General features: G+C 41.7%; 5 protein-coding genes across 7 annotated transcripts in view; 4 read left to right on the top strand and 1 right to left on the bottom strand.

The window, feature by feature from the left end:
- Positions 1-2185, top strand: part of LOC108137932 (semaphorin-2A) — a 48704-nt gene extending 46519 nt beyond the window's left edge. For all 3 annotated transcript variants that reach the window (XR_001774070.2, XR_001774069.2, XM_017259883.2), the window contains one exon: positions 78-2185. The gene's annotated coding sequence lies outside the window, so the exon portion shown is untranslated. The remainder of the gene's footprint in view (positions 1-77) is intronic.
- A 492-nt stretch (positions 2186-2677) lies between these two features.
- Positions 2678-3897, top strand: LOC108137979. Its single transcript, XM_017259951.2, has 2 exons — positions 2678-3360; positions 3723-3897. The coding sequence occupies exons 1-2, from the start codon at positions 2767-2769 to the stop codon at positions 3828-3830; spliced, it is 702 nt and encodes a 233-aa protein (XP_017115440.1). The 5' UTR covers positions 2678-2766; the 3' UTR covers positions 3831-3897.
- Positions 3898-4556: 659 nt separating this feature from the next.
- LOC108137977 (NADP-dependent malic enzyme) lies at positions 4557-6611 on the bottom strand. The gene has a single exon (XM_017259949.2). The coding sequence runs from the start codon at positions 6464-6466 to the stop codon at positions 4598-4600; it is 1869 nt and encodes a 622-aa protein (XP_017115438.1). The 5' UTR covers positions 6467-6611; the 3' UTR covers positions 4557-4597.
- Positions 6612-14891: 8280 nt separating this feature from the next.
- Positions 14892-16969, top strand: LOC108137978. Its single transcript, XM_017259950.2, has 3 exons — positions 14892-15443; positions 15996-16171; positions 16768-16969. Exons 1-3 carry the CDS (start codon positions 14942-14944, stop codon positions 16885-16887), a joined length of 798 nt encoding a protein of 265 aa, XP_017115439.1. The 5' UTR covers positions 14892-14941; the 3' UTR covers positions 16888-16969.
- A 1653-nt stretch (positions 16970-18622) lies between these two features.
- LOC108137905 (protein mono-ADP-ribosyltransferase Parp16) lies at positions 18623-20144 on the top strand. The gene has a single exon (XM_017259844.2). It carries the CDS (start codon positions 18865-18867, stop codon positions 19960-19962), a length of 1098 nt encoding a protein of 365 aa, XP_017115333.1. The 5' UTR covers positions 18623-18864; the 3' UTR covers positions 19963-20144.
- Positions 20145-21042: the final 898 nt, after the last annotated feature.

Raw genomic sequence — 21042 nt, 5'->3', positions numbered from 1 at the left:
TCCCCGACTGCTGCCCACTCAATCTCACTTTCTATATCTAAACATATTTGCTTTATTTGGGTTCATTCTGTTTGCAGGCGCAGAGAGGCAGTAAGCAACCGAGGAAAATTCGGAGAACCACTATGAAAATGTGACAAGGGCCGAGCTGAGGAAAAAAGAAAAAACAAAACAAGAACAAAAACAAAAACAAAAACCAGAAGAAAAAATATGAAGATAGAGGAAAAACCACTACAAAGACTGAAATTTTTAAGCTTTTAAAATCGACAATATTTCCAATAATTTCAATGCGTTTTTTGGTCATGCGTTTCGTTTCGTTTTGAGATGTTGTCAGCGTCAAACTGAATGATTTTCGACATTAACTAAACTGATATACAAAGATGGAGTAAACGAGAAAAGTTACTAGCAAAAGGATCCTGCCATAAGTCAAATGGAAATTACGGTTTTACACTCACACAAGAAACACTTACAGAAGACACTATTTCTATTTCGAGCTAAGGTTAAGGTAATCTAATACGGATACAGATACGGAGATGGATACAGATGGAACTGCAACCACCTAAGTGAGAATCTGACCTAAGGCAAAGTATTAACCAAGCTCATGAGGCGCAACGATTTGATTTTGATTTCGATTTGGTTCAGTTTCCGGCAACTCGTCGCTTGGCCATTTCGGGTTTGGGGTTGGGAAGATCTTAAACGAATTTGTATATTACTTAGCCATATTTGTTCGACTAAACTAGCGTAAGATATATAGGCATATACACGGATAGCTGCCCCTGTTTAGGTCATAGACGAGTATGGAACCAACTTAATACGATAGCCAAAACCAGAAACGGAAATACAGTTTCGACATGACGCACAGCATAAAGGCTATATGGGCTATAGCATGAGGGGGTCTTGTAAATAGGAGGGCTTTAGACGATAAGTAAACCAGCATTGATTTTGATTTTTACTCGGCTCCGATTCTGATTTGAAATTATCTATTCGGCATTAACTCGCTCCTGTATAGATTGTGCGTTGGCCTAATGTTTACGATAAGCAATACATAGTTATATATGCATACGCGTACTTATAAATATAAATAGATACATGAAGTTACTGCATTGAGACCAATATGCTCATGATTACTTATCCGTAAATAGCGTAGGTAAGTTGGTGTGGCAAGTAAATACGTTTTTAGTAATATTGCAGAAATTCATTCACAAGAAACAAAAAAAAAGAACTCAAAACACGACTCGTTGCATTTAGTAAACATATTTATATCCCCGAAAACTGCCATAATAACGCATAAATCAAGGAAAACCCAAACGCTTCAGTCAACACAAAACCAAAATAGGTTTGTTCAACAGAAACCAAAACAAAAGAGATAATTAAAAGAAGCTCTTAAGCATTACTCTCACCCATACACACACTCAATGTATTTTTCTAAAGATTTTCTCTGCAAAATTTTTAATGTTTTCAACTTAGGATTTACCCAATAAAAACAAAAAAATAAGCAAACATTTTAGCATTGCATACCGGCAATGCATTGTAAATGAACTAAACAAAACCACAAATAGAAAACTATTAAACGAGAAATATTTAAAAGCTACTAATGCTCTGAGCTTCTAACTTTAATGGATGAAATGATTTTGCGTTGCCTTCAGTAGAGTGTTTTGTTTGAAGATTTATTGTAAATAATTTAAAGATTATGTGAAATGTTTTGTATGACAATCACATGATGTTGAGTAAAAAACAAAAAAAAAACAAACAAAAGAGGAAAACAAATTGACACTCGGAAAAAACACGCAAAAAATATGAATCAAATTGCCAATGTGGCAATTAAAGATGGAAATTAATATTAATTGAGTACTTAACGAACAATTCACTGTAAAAATATTAATACAAAGTAATTAAATATTCGCGGTAAATATATATATATATATATATATACATAAATAGATAAACGACTTTTACAAAGTATTCATACAATAAAAGAAGATTTGCGCTTAACCATCATTCGAATCAACTCAATTCAGGGTTCAAATCGAATAAATTTCAAACGCAGAATAGTTCACGAGCTATCGAAATATTTCCCGAAAACAGCAAAATCAGAATAACAGAAACAAATGAAGAAACAAATTAGATGTAAACACATAAAAAGTAAAATGCAGTAAATAAATGTGATAAGATTCTTTAATAAGCAAAACAAACGATTGTGTGGTCTTTTATTTGGGATGCGACTGTAAAAAGGGGAAGCAATATGAAAAAACGGTTCTAAATCGAATTCGAATTCGAAACCGGGCTTTTATTTACTTTAAATGAGCAATGTTCTCCAACGCAGAAAGCCAGCGAAGAGCGATAAGAAGAGAGTCTTGGTAAAATATTAAATTTTGCTGGTCGACTTCGTTGTACACTTACCCCCATAGTCCAATGGTAAGTAAGGACTGTTAAGCAATTTTTGCGCCTTTTCTAATCAATATTAAAACTAAAAATAATTGTGATATTTTTACGTTTTAATAAATATATTTTTTTGAGGTGCAAACATCACATTAATGCTAACATTCCCTATAACCTTGCGTTGCAAACAGTTTTAATAAATCAAAGTAAACCAATTTTAAAAGAGTAAAAGCAATGCCATACCATACATATGGTTACGCAGGAAATCGTACAGCAATTTCAATCTCCCCTCAAAATTGAGTAAGTAGTAATAAACAAACCGTTGAGCGAGTAGCATTGATTTACACAAAGTTTTCATAAACAAAATTAATAGAGATAAGAGCTGAAAAAATGTCAACTTTGAAGTTGGTGCTTCAGTTTCTACTCCTTGGCCTTGTGTTAGTTTCTGGAAGCTTTCGTTATTACAGGAAGTACAAATACTCCCCAGAGCTGATAAGCGAGTTGAAAGACTTTGAGAAGCTGATTCCCAGTGTCACCATCGACGAAATAGTCGCCGAGCACATGATTACGGACTCGGGCTTTCGCAAAGCCGTAAAGTTTTTGCGCAGCTCCGATTTCAAGAGGTTACAGCAGCGCATTGAGTCTCTGCCAGAAGTTGTGGATCTGATTAACTTTGTGCATCTGAATGACACGGCCTTCGGAAAAGTGCAAAAACACTGGCATCATCGTGACAATTACATCAGGCATCGTCGATCGGCTGGTGACGATCTCAGGGAGGAGATTATCATGGTGCTCCTTGAAACGAGCTCAGAAGCCGGACAGTTAAGTTCCTTTACGAGTTTCGTGGAGGAGCTTCTCACGCATCTGCCCCGAGATCGATTTGTGGCCCTAATAAACGAAAAACGCCAGCGAAGCCCCATATTTGCAAAGTTCTATCAGGCCCTGAAAAGTTCAGAATTCAAGACAAAATCCGAAGCGGCTTGGGTAAGACATATTAATATAAATAGCATAGGGAAACAGATTTAATACTACAAAACAAATATATTTAAATTAAAAAAAAGTCCCAAACCAACACTATTGAAACGAAAATGAATAATAGAATTATAGGAACTAAAAAATCATAAGAGAACTATAGAAATTTCCAAACAATAATATTGTAATATTGTTAATATTGTAGGTAGAGCTTTTGATAACAGACTCATTTTAAGAACTATCATAAGTAGTACTTTAGACTTATGTTTTGAAATGCTTTTATGAGTGACACTTGCATAAAGTAACCTTTAAGAATTTAAGTCACTTTTCTTGTTTTTTTTTCAAATTTGTTTAAATACTCCATTTATTTGTAGAACACAACGAATGTACAAAGCGTGGTTCGAGAGCTCGCCGGACATTCCATCAATGCCCAGGACCTGAAAACGATTGGCTACGAAGTCATCTCGTGGGGACCAACATAGCCTTAGAATTCGCATACATTTAAGTCCAATAAAATCAGAACTTAATGGCAGTGTTAGCCAAAGTCGAGTGCCATTGCCTTCTAAAAAAATGTGGCTAATGAAAATTCCAGATGGGCTCCGCTCCATTCATGCCAAAAGGCCAACCGATAAGCGATGGCCGGAAAGTGCGGTAAAAAAGCTAAGCAAATAATTCAATGCGACAAAGGGGAAATCGACACAATGCCGGGTTGCATTTCATTTTCCGTATTGATAAATGGAATGGAATATCATGCTTTCGCTCAGACGCACACCTGTCAAAGCCAGACTACTACACACACACGCACACAACCGAAAGACTCATGCAATTTAATTTGTCTGCATTTTTGTTGTGGCTGTGTTTCCTACCATTTCATGGTGGTTGTTTCAATTATTTTATTGTCGTACGGCGATAGTTTCGAATGCAGTCACTGGAGAATTGTGAACCAGCCAACACACCACCCATGCACATGCCATACATGCTATACAGTCGAGCATTCGAGTGTGTATGGCTATGGCGATGGCGATGGCCACACACAGCATGAGTTGACACATGAAAATTGCATGCAATTAATTGCCCGACGGCATACTTCGTACTCCGACTTTGGTTCGAATCGAAATCAATATGCAGACCGGGCAAACAACTGTTATTAGACATGATACGCCGCCATGCAATTTGCCCCCCAGTTAGTAGCCCCTTAATCCCAGCTCTTGGGTTCACTCCATTTAATAAGTAAGTAAGGACATGGGTCCTAGATGTTGAGCTTGTAGTATTTGTGGGATTCCGTGGTGGCGATACTACGGTTTTGCATGCAGTAAACGTCCACGATGTTCATGCGGTACTGCGGGTCGTACAGCGAGGCCTTGATGTACTCCATGGGATTCTCGGGCTGGGGCCACAGCGTGGCCAGTCCGCGCCGAAAGGCGTACGTGAAGATGGCCTCGGCCATTTGCAGGCTGATGCACTGCATCTTCCGCATCGGCGGATAGACGTTGCGCTGCTCCAGGTCGCAGGGCCACACCAGACTGGCCAATCGCTCGGCGGCCACGCAGAAGGCCTCGTCCGGAATGGTGGTGAATCCGGCCAGCATCACGCCGCAACTAATGCCGGCCACCAGGTAGGTACTGGTGCAATGGCCCGGCTGATACCATTTGTTGGCATACTTCAGCGGCGGCAGCTTCGAACCGGAGATGAAGATGCAACGTCCCTTTGTGTAGGCGAAGGCTGCCTCAGCCGTGCACTCGGCCAGCTCCTTGGGTCGGGACAGGGCAAATATGACCGGCTGACTGGAGCTCTGCTCCATGGCCCGCAGGACGTCGGGCGTAAAGCTGTTCGGCTGCGAGGAGCCACCCACCAGGACATTGGGCTTCAGCTCCTTGATAGCCTCCACCAGACTGGGGATCGGCTCTCGCGTCTGGGCAAACTCCAGCAGCTCCTCGGCAATGTCCTGCCTGGCCATCACTATCAAGCCGTCCGCATCGCAGAACCAAATGCGCTGCCGCGCCCTCATCTCGTTGATGCCCTCCCTGCGCAGCATGGCCATGCAGAGCCGGGCCAGGCCAATGTTGATGGCATCTCCGCCGTAGAACAGGAACACATTGGCCGCGAAGAAGGCCCTCTTCAGCCTGTCGCAGACTATGACGCCGGACAGGGCCACGGCGGCCAGGCACTGGAAGTCCACGTCCACGATGCACTGGCGATCGCGGTACAGCTCCAGCTGCCTCTTGGCCTTCTGGGCCTCAAAGTCCTTGCACAGGATGAGGGCATGGGCACCATACTGCTGGATCACCGCCAGAGTGAACTCCTCGAAGAACTTGTCGTACAGTGCGTCCGAGACGCGAGGCTCCCGCAGGCCCGTGTAGGCGTGATCCTCCAGCCGCTGTTCGTTGTTGGTGCCCACGTCCAGCATCACGGCCAGACAGAAGTTCGGATGAATGCCGCCGAAGACGACGTTGTGGTGGATGTTGGAGAACAGCATGGGCATCTCGTCCACGCCCATGTCGCCGAGACTCAGCACCGACGCGCCGTTGCTGACCAGCAAACAGCGCACACACCGGTATGGCCAATTGGCCAGAATCTGGGGAATGTGGCCCAGGTCCTTGATGGTTATGAATATGCCCTGGCCGCCGTGGCTCATCATCGCGTGGATCTTGATCAAGTCGGCCGAGGCCGTGACATCCGTGTAGGGCACATAGCGTTCGGGATTGCTCAGCAGTAGGGCGTAAAAAAGGCGCCTGTTCTTGCGCGCCATGAAGGCCATGTACATGTACCGCTGCAAGGGGCTGTTGAACGACTGGATGATCTTTGAGCAGGCGGCAATCTGGTCGGCAACGGTGCGCACCACCACCGGCAGCAGTCCGTGGATGGACAGCACCCGCCGTTCGTTCAGCGTGAAGGCGAGCCCCTTGTTGTAGTTGCCGTGGTTGAGCATCCACAGTCCATTGACCTTCGAGCCGCTCAGCCTGGTGTCCGTCCGCCAGAAGGTGTCCATCCTGCGCGGCATCGTGTCGATCCGCCGGACCCGCTCGAAGTCGCTCACGCACTTCAGCTCGTTCTCCTCCTTCTGCTTCTGCTCGGCCGTCACCTGACGCTCGGCATGTCGCCTTGGCGTCCGCTTCATGGTGTCCTTGGGCAGGATGAGTGTTGCAAGGATATGTAAGGTATAAAGGGTATAGGCGGGCAGCTGACTGCGTGTGGAATATTAAAGTTCTAACAAGACCTGAACCAATAATGACGCGGATAAGACCGCCTGCTTGTTCATCTCGTACTCATTTGCATACAGTGACAAATAATTTTGTTAACCATAGGTATACCCCACAGAAAATAAGGGAATATTGTTCAAGCAACCACCATAAATTAGATTAAGTCTTAAATACAAAGTAAAACGAAAAAATGTTATTTATTTATTTAAAAAAAATATAAATCCCAAAAAATACTTCGTTTTTCCATCTATCCATCTTATAAGTATTTCTCTTGTTAAACAATTTAAATAATGCAGTTTATTTGAACATTAAAAAAGAACAATATAATAATCCTAGACTTTGTTAATGACTTTATTGTGTATTATATATTTTCTGTCTCCTTTGTTAAACATGAGAGCCATTGATCGAAAAGTAATATATTTTTATTCTATAATTATGGTTAAATCATATGATTGAAGGTTCAATCTTATAAAACATCAACCAATTTGTTCTTGTCTTATTTTATTAACATCTATGAACTTAATTCGTATTTAAAACATTTATCCTTGCATTTTGTAAGGAATAATATTTAGAATAAAAAGTGTAAAAAAGGAACTTTTTAATAAAGATGAAGAACAAGAAGTGACATAATACAATTTAAAAGCGGTATACTAGAGTAGTTTACAAAGAACATGTTGGTAATGGAGATGTTGACATTTGAGTTTAATTGAATTAATTTTCCCTCAGTGCAGCAAGAGCAACCCGAAACGTAGACCAAATTCGAGACCGCATTCAGTTTCTCCTCCCGCTCCTCCTCGCCACATCCACGTCCCCTTGCCCATCCTCATCTCCATCCTCATCCGCAGCCACATTCATCCGTCCCACCGGGCATTATGCAAATTGTGTTGCGCACTTTGCGGCGACCTCAAACTCAGAGTGACATCCTAAAATGTCGCCACTTCCGCTTCGGATCTGGCCATCATCCCCACCCCTTTTGCGCCGAACAAGTTTGTCAGAATTTTGATGCAAAATATCAACAATGTCGACGACGGGGGTTTGGGTGGGAAACATCAAAGGCCCGGAGAAGAGAAGTCTTGGCCGCACCTTTTATGCTAAATACGCGCGACAGACAACACAGCCATTGCCATTTGTGGCCAGCACAAGTGCACTTGGCCAGCGGAATCTTAAGTGGAATGGCTGGCTGTCGAGTACTATTTTTTTTTGGCCCAAGAAGAGGCAGAGGAAGGGGAAGCCTGGCTAAGCATTAAAAAACAAAAGGGAACGAATGGCCCGGCCATAAGCGGCTTAATTTCCTGGGACTGTGTGCTCGGTGGGAACCCACAATCTTCCTCCCTTCTCAACTTACACATTCCGATAAGACTAACTGGGGGATACGAAAATTTAAATACAGCAAAAATTCCATAACTAATTGGAAGTGGAAATGCACAATACACTGTGGACTACGGACTAGGGACTACGGACAACGGACTACTGCTACGGAATGGAGTTGGCAACCTTCTAAAATCCAATTATCTACTGAGATGCACAAAACTCTGTGGGAATGCCGGGTGGTGTTGAAGGATATGTGGCTGGTTGGTTGGGTGGCTAGTAAGGTTGGGCGAATATGCATCACAAGTTCATAATGAAATCAATTTTCAATCAATCGTTCGCATAGCAAAGTAGCAGCAGCAGCAGCAGCAGCAGTCAGGCGGCAGTGTTTTTCTCAGCTTTTGCTCCCATTTTGTTTCGGTTTGTTTTGGGTCCTGGCTCCCTGCTCCTTGGTGCTTGGTCCTTGGAGCTCGGTGCTTGGTCCTTGGCCAGCCAGACATTTGCACTTTTTTCGCATTTGCAGCTCTCTCTGCTGGCCGCTTTTTTACCTTTTCGCTTTCGGCCACGGATGTGCTACAAATTGAATTTCTGCCGCGGGACACATTAAGCGATCGCCTGCCTACGGCCTTTGGCATTTGGACATAAAAATTTATGCGATTCGAGCGGGATCGAAATGGGAATGAGAATGGGAATGGGAATTGTGCTGCAGGTGGCCTGCACAAAGAATGTTTATGCGTCGTTTATACAGAACAATTTGAATATTTTATGGACAAAATTCGATTTCGGCTCCCCCTCTCGACGTCCGCAGTCCACAGTACGTGCACTAAAAAAGTTTTTGCATATGGAAATTGATTTCCTTTGACCACACATACTCGACTAGGACATGTGTGAGTCTGCTATAAATACTTGTGCGTCCGTGTCCAGTTTTTGGTCATTCACACGCACGCTTAGGCAATGCCAAAAGTCTGGTCAATTCGATGCTTGACAGTTGTCAGGCGAAGGGAAAAAATCGAACAAAAAATACGCCGAGAGCAAACCGAAAAGAACAAAAGTAATTTGCACCTCTACGGAAAAGTTTCGAAACCTGGCAATTTATATGCACCACGTGGCGCTTTTTTTTAGGGCCCTACAAACTGACCTATTGCACAGGAAAAAATGTATAAGACCCAAATTTGGATTGGAAAATGTTTATAAATATATTTTTAGATTTTTCCTAATTTTATTTGATTTTTAAATAGATGTGACAGAACATAAAATAATTTTTTTAACTTCCACAAAACTGTGAAAATTTCAAAAAAAAAAAAAAATCCTGTACACCCATAATAGATTCTCATTTAAAAAAATATACTATTACATTATTATATATAAAGATATTATAACTATATGATGACTTTATCAAATCATCTATTATGAAATTAAAAAATCTTCAATATCTTGCAAACTCTATTTTCAAATAGATCGTTCAAAACGATTTTCTTTCTGTGTATTCAAAACGCAAATAAACGTTGTCAGCATCTTATTATCAAAATGGCCGAAATTGTTAAAATTTTTACTTTGGAAACTTTAGCAGGCCACAAATCAAATCGGATAAACTCCATATGGATTTAGTCGCATTTCCAGCGAAAATATACGCAAAACTAATACTGCCAGGCAGTTGGCATAAAAAAAGTGGTCAACCCTTGGGGAAATTGTTGCAGTTTATCAAATATTTTCGCATCGCATGTCGTGGCCGGTGCATTTTGGCATTTTTATTGAAATTCTCCATTTATTCAGCGCTCGGGGCATTTAATGAAAGTGTCACACTATTTCACAATTTTGGCATTAACTATTTGGATAATTTATGGGCCCAACGGGTTAGCGGGGGCAATGGAGTGGCTCTGTGCCGTTTGTTAAATGTGAAACTGAAGTGCTCCTGGCGCACTCGAATAAATGTCACATGACTGTCGTTTCGGTGTGTGGCTGCTGTTTGCCTTTGGCCCCGAGCCTTGCACCAAACTGCTTAAAGTGAAAAGTCTTAAATAAAAAATTTATAAGCTTAATAAAAGCGTTGCAGCAAACTCAGAAGCGGGCTCTGGAGTTTCTGTCGATTCCTTGTTGTTCATCCATATATATATATTTATATGTATAAACATATATATATATATACAGAGAGCACACACGACAAACTTTCAAATCGGGAGCTACGTGCGTCAAAGCCAAAAAGCCCCAACTTTATATCGCGCTGTTTGCCCGCTTTTCCCATTTTCCCCCCGCTTTTACTTTGGCAACTTCAAAAGACTTTTAGCTTATTTTTTAAGTCTCCTTTTTTCGATGCTGCTGATGCTGCTGATGCTGCTTTTGCTATTTTATTTAATTTTATTTTATTTTATATTTCTTTTGACCAAGTTTCTGGTGCTGCTGCTGGTGTCGTTGCCTATTTAACTGGAATTTAGTGTTTATTTGGTTTATGCCCGAATATCGGAAGTGCCCTGGCCGAATATACATACATAAATATCAAAGGCGAGTGCTGAATTATGTAATTAACTTGTTGCACGCTTGCTGAATGGAGAGCAAAAACTATTCGCAATCTGGGCAAAACTAATCGCATGTATCCGGCAAATAATTCCGCCGCAAACGGACCCGCATTAGTGGCGAATTAAAGGACCCATAAACACGAAATCAGCGCATGCGAAGCGCTCCCAAGGAGCCAAGTCCGCATAAAAATTGTTAACGGAAGCGAAAATTAATTAAGCCACAGGCCAAGGGCAAAGCACGCACTGCCACGCGATTTGGAAAGGGGAGGCGGGAAAAGCGGCGAAAAGCGGTGAAAATCGGTCATCTGAGGCTGCTGCGCTCGCTCTGAAAATATTGAACGCCTGCCTGGAGACCGTAACGCGCTTTTAGACGTGCTCAAATATTTGCCAAACGTGTCAAAAGCGATGGAACACACTGCTCTTCAGATTGAGCGAAGGGGAATCCCCTCCTGACTCCTGCCCGAAAATACCGAAAAACCCCAATTGATTGAAGGTTGCGCAGGCAGTCGGCGATGACCTGTTCGTAAGAACATAATTTTTGTTTTTGTTACGCTCCACTGACATCCTTCGTAGGAGCAGTACGAGGAAGAGGATGAGGAATAGGAGGGCAGTCGATGGAAATCAAAGCCAAAACCCAAAAACTGATTGACAACTGACGGGCACAAGTCAGCGAGGATAAAGTACATATCGATTGATCTGTCCATCTATAAATAACCCATATCGAAATCAAACGTCACTGTAAAGGAAAAAACGTCATCCATAAATAGGTATTTATTAAAGGTTGTTTCGGTCTTTCAACTTAAACTCATTATCTATAGGATATGGCTTACATATTGATTGTAAAATTTAATGGAAAATGCCTTAGTCGTGGGTTATAATTTACTGCAAAAAATCGAATCCTCTTAACAATTTATTTAATTGTATGGTAAATATTAAGTATTTTAAGTAACTCCTTAATAAGATAATTGTTCGCATGAGTAAATCAATTACATACTGCTTAAATAATTATATTAGGTAGTTATGTTCTTTATTTTACTTATAAGATATTTGGGAGCTAAGGTATTTTACTGAAACTAAGTAAAGTATGAAAAATAAAATGGATATTTACCAACTATCGTCAGAAATTGAACCCAAATTTCAATTTTATATGATTTATTTTTATTATAGGCTGAAGGCATATCCAACTGGTCTCGAATGTTTTACTAATCTGCTGACATTTCGATTTTAGAAACATGTACCCAATTAAACAACAATTTTTCGTACGTGCAACCAAAGTGGAAATGGAAACCGAACTGCGAGGAGAGAAAACATTAAGTGTGAAACAGATTACGAGCCAACAAAGGGGCAAGGGATGGAGGAGCTCCAGCTGGTGAATGTGGCAAGAAGTTTTTGGGGACAGACCGCCTGGCAAGGAATCGGGCCTAGACAAGTTAATTTATGGCAGTCAGTGAACCATCCCAGATACTACAGGCAACGTCTGCTGATGCCACAACTCAAAGTACTCCCCGCAGCCCATTTCACCCCCCCCACCAACCGTTTTCCCGGCACTTCCCACCATCTGCAATCCCTGCAATCGGATTTACTGCTCCCCCAGAACTCTCCCCTTTGTTCCACTTAATACTGGCATTTTTTTTCTTGTTTTCCTGCGCTGCGGCTGTTTGTGCGAAAACTTTTGCTAATTTGCGGTAATGTTAATGCTGAACTTTGCACAAAATTAGTCAAGTTCTTGGCGCGGCTCGACTTGGCGCTGCGGATTAAGCGCCATGTTACGCCAAAAGTGTTAAGTTGGAAATAAATGTTGACACTTGCGGTAAAGCGGAGCTCTTATGCCGCAACATAAACAAAAGGCGCCTGGCCAAGAAAATCACTTTAAAACACATGGCACCGCGGGCTGGGTAAGGTGCGTCCAAAGCCAGGCAGCATGAAATTAACTGCCTCTCTTCCCCAGCAGGATGCACTCCGTCCTCCTTGCTCCTTGGTCCTTGGTCCTCCGTCTCGGTTTCGGTCTCAGGTGCGTGTGTACCGCTGACTTTGCCGGACTGCAGTTAATTAAGTCGCCGCCAACTTGGGCGCCCGCCCAAGCTGCCACCTTTATGGCAGCTGAGGTATGCCACCAGCTCGCTGAAGTGTTCTGAAATTAATTTATAAGTTCGGCCCGCTCAATGCACTGACAAAAAACAGTTTTCACAACATATTTAAACCGAAAATAGAATCTTTGTGTGATTTAAAGTCAAATGTTTTTGTGTTATTATTAATATTTTTAAATATATATAATCAGGATTGCAAGAATACTTAAATCAAAACATTCAACTAAATTTAAAATTTATGATAATAAAGCTTACCAGAAATAAAACAAAACAATTTTTTTAGTCTAAGCAAAAGTAACAATTTTAGTCCGCAGAGCACAAGTTTTGTTTCTCTAAAAAATGTTAAAAAAAAAAAATGGTTTATAAACTCTTCAAAAATTAACTATCTGATCAAGATTGAATACCACATTTTGTTTCACTTATTATGCAAATTGATTATCCTTTAAACCTTTCTGCCTATCCCACTGCTTTGAGCCATAGATTAACCTATATTATTTCGATCACTGCTGTACACAAGTAAAGCTTTCATTTTGTCAAAGTGAATTTAATAGTGGATATTGATAAATTATTCCATAAATGGCAGCTTAACAAACTTTAATCGAATTGAAAGCAATTTGTTTGAGTGCAGGATAACTTGCCCGACCAATTGTTTACGGTTTCAGGCCGACACCGGCAAAAGTTTGCACCCTCAAAACTTTGCTCGCCAAATTCATAAAGTGTCATACGTTACGGAAAAGCCCAGTCTACAGGAGTACGGCAGTCTAGGCCAAGTTTTAATCAAGTTGGGGGCTTAGTCAAATAATTTATGTAAAAAATTGCGGTGCAACTAAAGTTCGTTCGGCTGGTTGACGTTGACGTTAACGTTGACGACGATACAATTATTATTGGTTTGTAGGCAGAACAATTTACAGGCTGCGGCCGTGTGGGCTTGTAATAAATCAAGCCAAGTGAATAAATCATATCCGAAAACACACAGCGACGCGAGTGGAGAGTGTCACAGTTGACACATGCGAAAGTGAGCGGCAAACGGCGACGACGACATGAAATAATGGCATGAAAATTGACAATTTTATTCCTACTTAACTTGCTGAATGAGCAAATGAATATATCAGTCGGAGTGCGGGTACACATGACTGTGATTGTGACTGTGAATGTGAGTGTGTGTGTGTGTGTGTGTGCCGGGACATATGCATGTACATATTTTATGCACAGTTTGACAAGCGAGCGAGCTGGAAACGAGACCTGAATGGGTGCCTGAGCGATTGACTGACTGAATGACTGCATGACTGGATGACTGGATGACTGGATGACTGGATGACTGAATGACTGGATGACTGAGTGACACACACATACAGTAGTGACTAACCGGGTGACATTCCCGCCAGCTGTCAAAGTGTGAATATCACAGGCACCCATCCGCAAAGGGGGACAAAAATGGGTGTGATTTTCTTTGATTTGCATCGGCGGAAATGCAGTTGTCCTAAAAGCCCACAGGAAACTCGACCATTTGGATAATTTACGAGGACCAGGCGGTGGCGGTGGCCCGAAGTCATGTTTTATGTCCTAATCGCAGCCACCAGTAAGTCATATAAATCAATATTTTATAAACTCCAGCTTTAAGCTGCAGCTAAACAAAAACGACTAGGTCTACACCTAAAAAACCCTTTTATAAACGCGACTTTAAGTAGTAAAGTATTAACTCAATACGAATTAATATAACCGCTACACTTTTTCATTTCATTTCTATACCAAAGAGGCTAAAACTGTTGTCAAAGACTTTATTTTTAAACCATATACATTTTATTTCGATACTTTCGTTGTATTAATTTAAATTTCATCGTATTAAGACGTTTTTCATAGTTTAGATTCTATAACAATTTTTATTTTGGGTGTAGCTTAACAAATTATCAATCGTTTACCAACAAATTGTTTATTATTATATAGAATGCTTTTTTATTAGTTTGGTTATAGATCAAAAAGAAACTAATTATTTGCTCAACTAGAGATCGTGGTTTGTTACAATATTTCTATAAAATATAATATTTGTAGCTAAGCATTTAGCAAGTAGAAACACCTACATATATAGGTCAGTTTTACCATGCAATAAAATAACAGATTCTTTTTACACTAAAACTTAAACTTATCTTGTTTGTTTTGTTTGAAATTTGCCACCTGTAAACTAAAAAGTACCCAGTAAAATACAAGACTACTTAAATTTTTGTTATTCGTTTAAACCTATTGGGTTGTTTTTTAGAGTGTAGTGACCTCTCTTGTCTGCACCTCGGTCATGAATTCCCCTCCAACAAGTGAGTGTTTTTGTTGAATGCTACTGATTAAATTAAATAATCGCCGGGACAAAACGATTGTCAGAGTCCGAATGGTCTCCAAAGTGTCCAAAGTCTCCAAAGTCCCCGGCGGACAAAGAGATGCCGTGAGAAGAGGCGGCCAGAAGTTCAGAATCGGTGCAGGAGATCACATCGCCAGCATGAATCGCGGTCACCTGCTACTTTGGGTCGTCTGTGCCGCTGGCATTTCCCAGGCAATGGGCTATCCACAGGGCGATTTGATTACGCCGGATAGTGACGAATCGGATGTGAGCGGTATTGGATTCGTCACGCTCGACGGGACCAACAGTGAGGGCAGTGTCGAAAGTGGCCAAGCGAATGCCTCCGATGACTTGATATTCTTGAGTCGCAAGAAACCAAGTTCCTCTAACAATTCCGTCGACCTGAGCCCCTTTCTGTCCATGATCTATGTGCCTGAAGTCCAGGCCATAGTGGCCTCATACTATCACGGAGATGCGGAGTTTCAGAGAGCATACGCCTTCCTGGCCAGCAGAGATTTTGCAGATATCAAGCGGAAGATCCTTCAGCTGCCAGAAGTCCTTGAGTTCACCAACTATTTGAGTGTCCATGGTTTGGATGTGATTAAGGTGGTGCAGTCGGTGGCAGACAAATTTAAACCTTCCGAACTGGGCGAAGTCGTTGGTGCGTATGAGTGATAATTAAGGTGTAGCTTTTTATAATGGATTTCATTAAAAACTTAAAAAAAAACTGTTATAAGTTTGGCAAGCCGACGTCTATATACCCTTGCAGCTATTTAAAAAAATAAATGTTTTAAAAAACTACTGTATTAGGAATTTTATGCATATATATTTAAAAACAGTGAAGCCAAGTCGATTTCCCAATTTTTTTAACGTTCTTATTGAAGATTAGTTCAGATTATTGAAACATTGATATATCTCGGTGTGTGTTCGTATTAATTTAAAAAAATATTATATTTTTTAAAATGTAAGGATTTTTCTGTTCTGTAGGGAGCTACATGATACTACCTCCAATAGAAAGAAGTCTTTTGGGAAAGTTTCATCAAAATAGCTTTAAAACTCAGAGACTAGTTTGGATAGAAACGGACAGACGGACACGACTAGATCGACTGTCTTAGGCATGCCTTTCCTTCACTGCATTGCAACTTTTAACTGATTTTATAACACACAAGGGTATATAAACATTACTTAAAATTTTATTTAAATCAATTATCAGGCGATCGGGAACCCCAAAATGGTCTGCACGGAATGGTGGAGCGGGTCATGGAGATCCTGCCACTGGACCAACTGTATGTGCAATTTTTCGACGAGTTCGAGAGCAACAAACAATTCGCAGCACTTGTCGATAGCATTAGCAGTCCGAAGTTTGCCAAAATTCTGAGCGGTCTGCAGGTGAGTTGCCAAACCTGAAACTCCCATGTGGTAATTGTATTTCAGTTGGGGACACGCTTTGTTTATTCGAGCTTTCCATCCCCTCCATCTGGCTGTGTGTATGTGTGGGGGCTTTTGGGGAAAATTGTTTAAAGAATTCCATTTGAAACGGCCGTCCTCGACTGCCAGCTCCATAATAATTTCCCAGAGGGACGTGAGAAAAATTTCCGATTGCTTTATTGAATTTTGGCCAGAAAGGTGCAGGTTAAAAGTGGGCTACTTTTATATGCGATTCCGTATACAAATCAACTTCCGTTGATGCCTCAGAATTTTCAAGTGCCACCGCCTTTTCTTTTTTATGTTTTCTTCTGCCGCCTTTGCCACTGCTTTTTCCTTTCGCCTCGCTTCTAATTGGCAATTGAGCTGGGCTACGTGAGGCACATATTTATGAAATCAAATCGCCAGCCAGCAGGCAATTTATATTTATTTTCCCCAGTCCCGAATCCCGACTCCCGAATGCCGAACCCCCATATATAGATTTACCATCCATTCGATGGAGAGTGTTTGTGATAATTGATTTGGCCGCACTGATTCACGTTTCATCTTCTGCATTTCAGAACTCATTGCCGCTGCGAAATTTGCTTTTTGTCCTGCACAACAACAGCATTTTTGTGGAGCGGATTGTGGAGACCGTAAAATCGCATTTGAGTCTTCGTGGTGATTTCGTATCTCGCTGAAAAGCAAATAAGAGTACATTACTGGACTTCTGTAAAAGTATATTTTTCGATTAACACAATAAAACCCAACCTTTCATCTGAACTTTATATGTTTGCCATGTGGTAACTTTCCTATTACTGCATATCCTGTTTATAGGAGCATATGAAAATGGGCCCCCACTTAGTATGTAATAAACGAAGGGAATCCCTTAAAGACATTTGTTTTTTCCTGGTGGCGGGAAATCGATGGCGCCGGGAATTATTTAGCAGAAAGCGCCTCCGGGGAATTGACAACGCCAAAAGAAACTTGGGCATATTAATAACATTGCAGGCACCCCCAAAAAAAAAAAAGCTGGCTGAAAAAAGAGGGTTAAATGACGTCAAAAGTTTATCTGGGGAGAAAAGTTGCCACGGCTGTTGGCCCTGATTTATGCCGCCGAATGCCAGGAGACGCCTTCCAACGACGACGCAACGCAACAGTTGCAACTCTCTTAATGTCGGCGTTTATTTGAATAAACTCCAACTTTGATTTCACAGGCAGCGAGCACGGCAAAAAGTTGCAAACTTTTTCGGTTAACTGATTTCCACACAGACCCACACCTGCAGCCTCTTTTCCCCTTCTGCTGGCATGGCATGAGGAAAAAAGAGTGGGGAAAACAAAAAATTATTTCGTTCTCGCGGCCCCCAGGAGACTCATAATTTAGCGGGAGTATATCAATAAATTACGCATGCAGCAGCAGGTGGAGAGGCCCAATGGCCGGGGGTGGCTGCCGGAGATAAAAGTATTGAAAAAGTGTCCAATTAACTGGGTAGCTATGATGCAACTTTGACCATTCCACTCCTGGTGATGCTGTAGCTGATGCCCAATGGTGGTGGTGGCTTCATCTCGGGGCTCCGGACCAAAAAGGCTAAGTCACCCCCGGTCATAAGGTGAGCGTCAGCCATCAAGCGGCAGACAGCAGGCATCAGGCATTCGACATCAGGCTCCATTAATCAATTACAGAACAGCCAGGCCCAAGCTCAACCCAACCGAAATCCATCCGGAGATCACATTTCACAACTGTTACTATGACTGCACTCGAAAAAGCATTGAGTAATGGTAAGGCAATACAAATCATAGAACGTTATCTATGTCCAGGTCATCGGTTATACATACAAGATATCAAACGAACTAAACTTAATTTATTATTCAAAATCTAAAAAAATTAAAGGTGTTACATCTACATACAATGTTTCGGAAAATTTGAGTAATTTATGCTTATGAAATTCTAAGCAACACTATCAGTTCAACTAGACTTAGGTATAATTAACCAAAACAGAACCCATTTTACAAACTCCTTATCCACACAAAATTAAATACATAGTTTGTTTGTATTCAAATTTAAATTCTTTTTTAAAATATAAAAGCATTTAAGGTCTTATATTAAAATACAATGTTTTGAAAAAATTAACTGATTTATACTTATGAAATTCTAAGCTACACTTTCGGGTCAATAAAACTCGAGTATACTTACCATATTTAACTAACAAAAATTCCAAAAACACTTTATCCATACGAAATTAAAGACAATGTTTGTTTTAAACAACTCCTTTTATTATATTGATTTCATTTTAAGATCCTAAAAGGAAGTGTCACACTAGAAACAATTATATGCTCATTAATTTTTCATGTTTAATGTTTTTAAATACTATTTTGTTTTATTTTCCGCTGCCAAGTCTTTTTAAAGTCTTTATTGTCAAAATTGGCTGTCAACAAAAGGGTCGCTAGATTTGAATAATAAGAAAAATTATTACAACTTTTACCAAATCCCTTAGTAATTTTTTTTCCGAGTGGAATTCAGGACGAAATTCAATCTCCTGCAACGAGGACGACCTGCCACCTGGGCGACACACTTCATTCGATTGTCGAGCTTGTCGGTGGCTTAGATTGATGCCCGACGGCTTGTCGAAAACTCTGCGAATCGATTTCCACATCGTCCGTATCGAGAGCCAGTGAAAATGACGCTTCTTTCGGTGGGAGCCTCGGCCCCAGAATTCTATAATCACCGGCCGGCGAAGCGGATCGGCTGGCGGCGATTGGCGGCCCTACTGCCGCAGTCCATAGTAGTGCCACTAAATGGGGCACGAACCCCCAGTTCTCATCTGGACATGAGAGCCCTAAACCTCGTGCAGCGACGTCTTCAGGATGACTTCATGGGCTGTGAGGCATTGTGGACGATATTCGTGGCCGCCGCCTGGAGCTATCGCTACCGGACGCGACTGAGACCACTGCCCAGCCACTGGGGGGGATCCATCGAAGTGCTGTGCAGCACCCTGGGGCATGTCCCCCGGCTGGAGGTGCTGCAGCAGCAGCTCATGCACTGCGACTACCGGGCCTGCTCCCCCAATGTGGTGCGTCTGCTAACGGACATCTTGGTGGATCAGGCCGATCGCGTGTCCCTCAGCTCCCTGCGACCCAGTGAGTTTGCCGAACTGTATGCCCATCTGGGGATGCCCGCCCCCCAGCGACCGCCCACCCAGATCTTCGAGGTGCGAACGGGCAGGGAGAACCGAAGGGGTGAGGCCTATTCCCGTTTGCGGCAGGCGAACAAGGAGTCCGTTCGCCTCGGTTTCTACGGCTGCAAGCTGGAGAAGCTGTATGCCCTGCTGAACCACAATCCTCTAGGGGATCGAAAGTGTCTGGAACTGACCAGCGATGTCAATGAAGCTCTGGCCAGGAGTAAGCCTCAAGCTGGTCTGGGTGGCTCCCGATGCGGTTCGATTCTCCGCTGTGTGGCCGTGGTTGAGTTCGTTTTCCAGGACAACGAAACCAGCGCCGATAAAAGGCATGTAGTCATCGAAAAGGAGGAAACCATGCAGGTGTCCTATATACTGCTCTATGGGCAGAGCTGTGTGGAACATGCGGCCGAGCGGCAAATGCAACTAATGGCTCAGCCGTGCAGGAAACTGCTGTGCTGGTTGGAGAGCCACCAGGATGAAGCCATATCCCTGGGCGTTGGTCTGCTGATCGTCTCCTCGATGGCTCATTTCGGCTGCAGTTTCTTTCGACTTTTCGCCCGCACTGGCTTGCACGTTCTCAAGCGTGGACTGCTGTGAAAATTGATAATCGTAAACTTTTATTTTACCCACTGGCATATCCTGTGACCTTGAACTCCCGCAGCGTTTTGTGGCAGACTTCAGTGTGATTCCCCCACTGAAGACTGCAACAAAACTCCTCGGGGGCAGTGACAGGCATCAAGTGATGTGCGAAATGAAATCGATGTGTGTCCTTTACTCTCCTCCCAGATGTTATCTTCTTTGGAGGAAATGGTGGGGCTACAGTGGCGGACCTTGGCTTTACAGTGCCCACATAAATAACAACAATTTAGCATTCACAAGTGACGCTGTAAAAATTTATGCGCTCTCGCACATTTTCAATTTTCTGCAATTTTTCTAGCAATTGTGTGAAATTCCTTGCGGCCATTGGGCAAAAGCAACAGCAGCAGCTCCAGCAGACGTTGCATGTGGCAAGGACACAGACAGCTTTGGGTGTGTGCGTGCGAGTTGGCCTGCACTGAAAGACAAAATTAAGCACTTAAAACCATAAATTACAGTGTTAATCAGTATATACAAAATGGTTTATAAAAAAATATGAACAGCAACCAATTTCGAAATAATATTTACATCAATATTGATCTCTTTTAATAATGCTTTACTAAAGGACCTTTAAGATACAACTTAATAGTTACCTTAAATATTTTTAAAATAACTGGGAAACACATAACTGTTTTAACATTTTCTATTTATATTTAAAAAAAACTAAGAACGTTAAAATATGAATTTTTTAAATATTTTCTTAAATATAACGAAATATTCTTGTGCTTAGTTTTTTTGGAGAAGCATTAGTTAAATATTCAATTATTTCTTTACAGGTTTTTTTAAGTGATTTTCAAAGTGAAATATGGAACTCATATTTCCTTTTCGGATAATGCTTTAATTTAATATTATTAAATTCTTCGAAACTAATTACTAAGTGCAAGGGCAGCGCTGTAGTTTTGTTCTAAGTGCACACTCTTTGAGCATTATGTGCCGCCGGACACTTTTAGGGCCACACAATTTAGAGACTTGGCTGGGCTAGATTTTCCATTCCATTTTTTTGTCAGCACGCTTCTCTTTTTTTATGTCATGGAAACCCGC

This window comes from Drosophila elegans, unplaced genomic scaffold (genome assembly GCF_018152505.1).
Source record: "Drosophila elegans isolate 14027-0461.03 unplaced genomic scaffold, ASM1815250v1 contig_183, whole genome shotgun sequence".
NCBI classification, from domain to species: Eukaryota; Metazoa; Arthropoda; class Insecta; order Diptera; family Drosophilidae; genus Drosophila; species Drosophila elegans.
This window is presented reverse-complemented; position numbering and strand designations above follow the sequence as displayed.

What these genes read in the sequence shown, in the direction of transcription:
- LOC108137979 (XM_017259951.2), top strand. Translation starts at nt 2,767, where the DNA reads ATGTCAACTTTGAAGTTGGTGCTTCAGTTTCTACTCCTTGGCCTTGTG. An exon ending in CAAAATCCGAAGCGGCTTGG is followed by an intron (nt 3,361 to 3,722) that starts GTAAGACATATT and finishes ATTTATTTGTAG; the next exon opens with AACACAACGAATGTACAAAG.
- LOC108137977 (XM_017259949.2), bottom strand. Translation starts at nt 6,466, where the DNA reads ATGAAGCGGACGCCAAGGCGACATGCCGAGCGTCAGGTGACGGCCGAG.
- LOC108137978 (XM_017259950.2), top strand. Translation starts at nt 14,942, where the DNA reads ATGAATCGCGGTCACCTGCTACTTTGGGTCGTCTGTGCCGCTGGCATT. An exon ending in CGAACTGGGCGAAGTCGTTG is followed by an intron (nt 15,444 to 15,995) that starts GTGCGTATGAGT and finishes ATCAATTATCAG; the next exon opens with GCGATCGGGAACCCCAAAAT. An exon ending in AAATTCTGAGCGGTCTGCAG is followed by an intron (nt 16,172 to 16,767) that starts GTGAGTTGCCAA and finishes TCTGCATTTCAG; the next exon opens with AACTCATTGCCGCTGCGAAA.
- LOC108137905 (XM_017259844.2), top strand. Translation starts at nt 18,865, where the DNA reads ATGACGCTTCTTTCGGTGGGAGCCTCGGCCCCAGAATTCTATAATCAC.